This window comes from Clavelina lepadiformis, chromosome 3, assembly GCF_947623445.1.
Source record: "Clavelina lepadiformis chromosome 3, kaClaLepa1.1, whole genome shotgun sequence".
Classification (NCBI taxonomy): Eukaryota; Metazoa; Chordata; class Ascidiacea; order Aplousobranchia; family Clavelinidae; genus Clavelina; species Clavelina lepadiformis.
This window is the reverse complement of record NC_135242.1, coordinates 24579259-24584258: the sequence shown is the minus strand read 5'-3', so window position 1 is coordinate 24584258 and position 5000 is coordinate 24579259. Positions and strand designations below refer to the sequence as shown.

Here is a 5000-nt window from a genome sequence, read left to right as displayed (position 1 = left end):
CATTAGAACTTCAAAATAGAGGAACAAGACTTGTAAGCTAGCTATATGGGCTATGAATTCCCTCTTTAGGTTTCCTGCTTACAAACTTGTTATTGAAATAATATAGTCAGGTAAGCCAATCCCGATTATTGATGTTTTGTCAGTTGTGTGCAACCGTGTGGAAATATGTCTTCAAAGATTAGATAAAACTGGCCAAGCAGAATCTCCATTATGAGATGCCCAACAAGGCACACCTGGTTAATTGTCAAAATGAAGATGCTTGTTGCTAATAATAATCCCTGAATTTTTATTCATCCATCTTATGTTGACAGACCGTCTCATGGCTTCGTATGCTATTTTCATCTGATTGATAGCGTAGTCATGGGCAACCCAATCGGCCCTATACACTCGCGGAAGTAGAACATAAGTTAAGCTACTTGAAAAAAATTGACTTCGAACCCAAAACCTATTTCTTGTATGTAGGCTTTAACAACACAACCATATTTTTTGCAACGTAGGAAAGCAAGCCAATACTTTTTTAACTCAGTTCAACAATTTACATCCCAGCTTAAAATATACGACGGAATATGCAACCACCAGTGTAACATTCTTTGATAACTAATTCTGCTTCATAGACTCATCATTTGAACCTTGGCCTTTTCGTAAAGATTATTCCCCGAGGTCATTTTGAATTGCGATGCGGTCGCCCCATCAACATGGAAAAAAGATTGATTATATGCAGAGGGGGACAGTCGCTACTTTGAAAGTGCCGTCGGTACCACTATTTGGCAAAAAATGTACCGTCGGTTTTGTGCCAACTTTGTTCCGGGGTGGTACCAAAACCTGACCCCTTCCAACCCAGATAACACGTCGTTGTCGGCCCGACGGCTTCTTGCTATAGCGATTGTAGCTCCGCTGACGAGTAGCAAGCTAGACGTCCCGTTCTTACGCGGTCTAAAGCTCTTTGTCGGGCCGACGGAAGTCCATTAGTGAAATTAGGTGATACCGTAAAACCGTTTAGAACGAAACAATGATTAAACATGCACAAGTTAGTTTTATTTAATATGTTTAAAATATACTTTTAGTTTGTTACTAAAAAGAGCAGTAGATTAAAATTATCGAATTAGGCCTATGCCATTGTTTTGGTTCACAACATTTGAAAGTCTGTTCAGTGACCTGCTTGCCAGAAAAAGGTAAAGTGTAAGATTACAACTATTTCTAGTTTTTTATGTATGGTTTTTCATCAAAAAAGTCTTTATAACAAGAGGGTAAATTTTGTTGCCTAAATTTATGGATTAAAGTAAATTTTTCTTTCAGGTGGAGTTCAATAGTATCAGATTTATGGCTGGGTTTGGTTTTAAACACCATGAAATTGGTTTTGGCCAATTTCGGAGTGAGCCTGTTGCTTATAAACCATTTTTGGTCAGTAACCAATTCCTCTACAAATTTCTTTACTAACTTATTGATATTTTTGTCTTGTTTGACCAGATTAGTGTCATCAGTAAACATAATTGCATCCATTTTTGTTAGACAATTTTTAAAGTCATTTACGTAAATGAAGATGATGCAGTCAAGTGTTTTTGTGTGCAAGGGGTCACTAGAAAAGCAGAATGAAACACTGAAAGAGTAAGTGGCAGTCAAATTAAATTAGTTAATTCAGTGCATACATTGGCAAGGTATAAGCAATTGCAATTTTTTTGAAAATATTTTGTATTCTCTCTCATACCATGTGTTCCAATATGACCACATCATTAACGGTACTACGACACCTTATCGAAAGACACTTTATCGAAAGACACTTTATCGAACGACACCTGATCGAAACGACAGCTGATCGAAAGACACTTTATCGAACGACAGTTAATCGAGCCGACAGTTGATCGAACGACACTTTATCGAAACGACAGCTGATCGAACGACACTTTATCGAACCGACAGTTAATCAAAACGACAGTTGATCGAACGACACTTTATCGAACCGACAGTTCAAGCAAGATTTTTGCGTGTTTCTCAAACATTGAAACAATGAGCCATTGTGATGTGCAGTCTTTGTAATGGTGTGCATTAATGAATTGTGATGTATATATCATAAAGTTGACGATTTATATTTTATATCTATATTTTATATTTGTATCATAAAGTGTTCGATTTCGCATGGCGGCCGGCCCGCCCACATATTAATAAGATATCACAAGAATACGCACGAGAATTACTAAGTACGAGATTGTCTGTACAGTAGACTAGACTAGTCATTATAGATACAAAGAGTAAGGAATTGAAGGCAAAATTTAATAGCAAGGGGCATGTCGCTGCCTGAGTTTTACACAAAGTAGCTTCTTGAAAGTAGTCTTTATCCCAGCTTGACCGACAGCGCAAAATAAATGGCTTCGATGCTTGGTAGCACGTACACATGTGAACAAATATTTTCAACAATGAAATTCACGAAAAGCAAGCTAAGATCACGCATTTCCGACGCCTATTTAGAAAATGTTCTGGTTCTTGCTTCATATGACTTGTCACCAGATGTTGAAAAACTTTCACAAAGCAAGCAGCATCAAGTGTCACTTTAATGCTGTGTTGTTGAAGTGTGAATACAGATATTTTGCTCTTCTTGTGATTGGTACGATTGAGATTGCAGAGTCAATGTACTGAAGTGAGTGTGAATTATTGTATTAATGAGGCATCAGGTAAGTAAATGAAACTACTTGGATTGGACGATTGTGTCGCAGGAATCGTTGTCAACCTCTATTTCCTATCCGGTGTTGGAATGTTTTCCACCGGGTTCAAGATGACCTTCCACGAACGAATAATAGCATTGAAGGATGGCACAATGCTTTCAGCAAGCGTGTCTCATTATCCCATTTGACGCTTCGAAGACTCGTCAAAAAAATTAAGCGGGAACAAGGTTCCAACGAAATGTTAATTGAGCAATTGAGTGCTGGAATCGATGGCCCACCTCGGAAGAAGCGCTACGACGCGGTCAACCAACGGCTGAAGAGTATAGTTGAAAATTATGACTCAACAAATATGGACATAAAAAGTTATCTTCGAGCAATTGCACACAACTTGTAATTAAATGAATGCGATTGAAATGTGCACTTCGTCAGTTGTCGTGCTTTTAACAGTGCATGTTGTCAGTTGTTTCAATAAATTGTGGATCTTTTAACCCTATCCTAACCAGGCTCGCGAGTTTACTAAAAAAAACTAGGTGTGGCCAACCCCGCACACACATTTGCAATCGTTAATTACTAGAAACCTATGCGTCGTAGACTGATGAGATTATTACAGGTTAGTAGAAACATCATCTGGCTTCCTGTATACATCATAATTGTAAAACTGAAGAAAGTGAATTTAGTATAAATTAAGCATTTCTAAAAGTGACACATTTCTATAAATTCTTCTTGTTACGCCGCGCCCCCGCTGTGAAAAGAGAACGAAAAAGAATAGTTAGTCAAGTTATTGGTGCGTAAATGAGTAATACGTTTCAATGCGGAGAGAGAGCAAAATTATATAAATATCACAATATCTCAAAAATTACAAAATCCAACTTTATCAAACAAACATGGACAGATAGCTGAACATCACAATGACCCATTGTTTCAATGTTTGAGAAACACGCAAACATCTTGCTTGAACTGTCGGTTCGATAAAGTGTCGTTCGATCAACTGTCGTTTTGATTAACTGTCGGTTCGATAAAGTGTCGTTTGATCAACTTTCGGTTCGATAAAGTGTCGTTCGATCAACTGTCGTTTCGATCAGGTGTCGTTTCGATCAGGTGTCGTTCGATTAAGTGTCTTTCGATAAAGTGTCGTTCGATTAAGTGTCGTTCGATAAAGTGTCTTTCGATAAGGTGTCGCGTCACGATCATTAACATGATATGAGTGTTCATTATGTGAGTATATGTTTAGGATTCAACGAGAGATCGATGTTCTTTATCACTTACATCACAACAACATCGTGCAAATCGTTGGAACTACGAAATGGGCCAACTGCATTGACATCATCATGGAGTGTGTGGATAGCGGCAACCTTGAGAATCTGTTGATGTCTAAACATGTTGCAGAAATACCCTGTTTATGAAATTGCAGATGCATTGTCATATCTGCATTACTACGATGCAACAAAATCATTTTTTCATGGAAACCTGAAGCCTCAAAATATCCTGTTAACATCAGATTTGGCTCAGTATCAGTAGATGGTGCAATAAATACACAACACACTCCTTACTACACTGCTCCAGAGTTCTTGAAGAATCTCTTGCTGAAAAGAACTGCAGAAATGGATATATACAGGTGAGGTTGGTTTGCTTTGATTCCCCACGTACTTACCAGCTCTTGCTATTCAAAATATTGCAATAAGTGTTTTCATAGCTGTGTTTCTGTGGAAATAATTCCTGAGCTGAAGAGTAGACATACACTAGAGATTGCCTATAATAGCACCACAAATAGAATTGGAAAGAAGTGCTTATATATGCGACCTGTCATTGCAAATAAATTAATACAGATTAAAACAAAATGCACTTTTATTGATTGTTAAACTGAGAGACAATGAACTAACAAATCAGATGTTCAAATATGGCAGAAAGTGCTACAAAAGTTGCCGATAATTTCAAAATTAATTATATATTTCTTTGCATGCTTTACCGGTACTTGCCCAAAAGTTTTTTTTGCACCGCTCTGCATAAACTGTTATGACAAAATGCATGTGACAACCAAGTTTTGACTTAAATTGCTTTGGGCCGTACAAACTTTTTTTTCTGTTACACTTGAAGTTTATGTCAGATGTTACTGTCTCGATGTGTAAAATGGATACTGTGCTGCTAGTGTATGTAGTAGATTATGCCAATTATGAATAAACAGAATAATTCCGGGAAAGAAAATATGATGCAATGCAATTGAATTGCCACCATACAACATGTTTATATATACACAAACTTAGATGTTAAATATGAAAATATGAATCATAGGAATTTGTAGTGATCGATGTAGAAATTGTGCTATTATAAGTAACTTACAAGTTT

The 5000-nt window shown here is 37.1% G+C and overlaps 1 protein-coding gene across 2 annotated transcripts; it reads left to right on the top strand.

Moving 5' to 3' along the window:
- The first annotated feature begins 704 nt into the window (after nucleotides 1-704).
- LOC143449540 (uncharacterized) lies at nucleotides 705-4588 on the top strand. 2 transcript variants are annotated; one of them, XM_076949785.1, is made up of 4 exons: nucleotides 705-1172; nucleotides 1297-1401; nucleotides 1510-1605; nucleotides 3889-4588. In XM_076949785.1, exons 3-4 carry the CDS (start codon nucleotides 1535-1537, stop codon nucleotides 4058-4060), a joined length of 243 nt encoding a protein of 80 aa, XP_076805900.1. In that variant the 5' UTR covers nucleotides 705-1172; nucleotides 1297-1401; nucleotides 1510-1534; the 3' UTR covers nucleotides 4061-4588. The 2 variants fall into 2 exon arrangements, with proteins under 2 accessions (XP_076805900.1, XP_076805899.1); XM_076949784.1 differs by lacking the exon at nucleotides 1297-1401 and having other exon boundaries at nucleotides 707-1172; nucleotides 3889-4587.
- Nucleotides 4589-5000: the final 412 nt, after the last annotated feature.

Excerpts from the sequence above, each read along its gene's own strand:
- LOC143449540 (XM_076949785.1), top strand. The coding sequence starts at position 1,535 with ATGAAGATGATGCAGTCAAGTGTTTTTGTGTGCAAGGGGTCACTAGAA. Across the intron at positions 1,606-3,888 it reads CAGAATGAAACACTGAAAGA|GATTCAACGAGAGATCGATG; the intron begins GTAAGTGGCAGT and ends GTATATGTTTAG.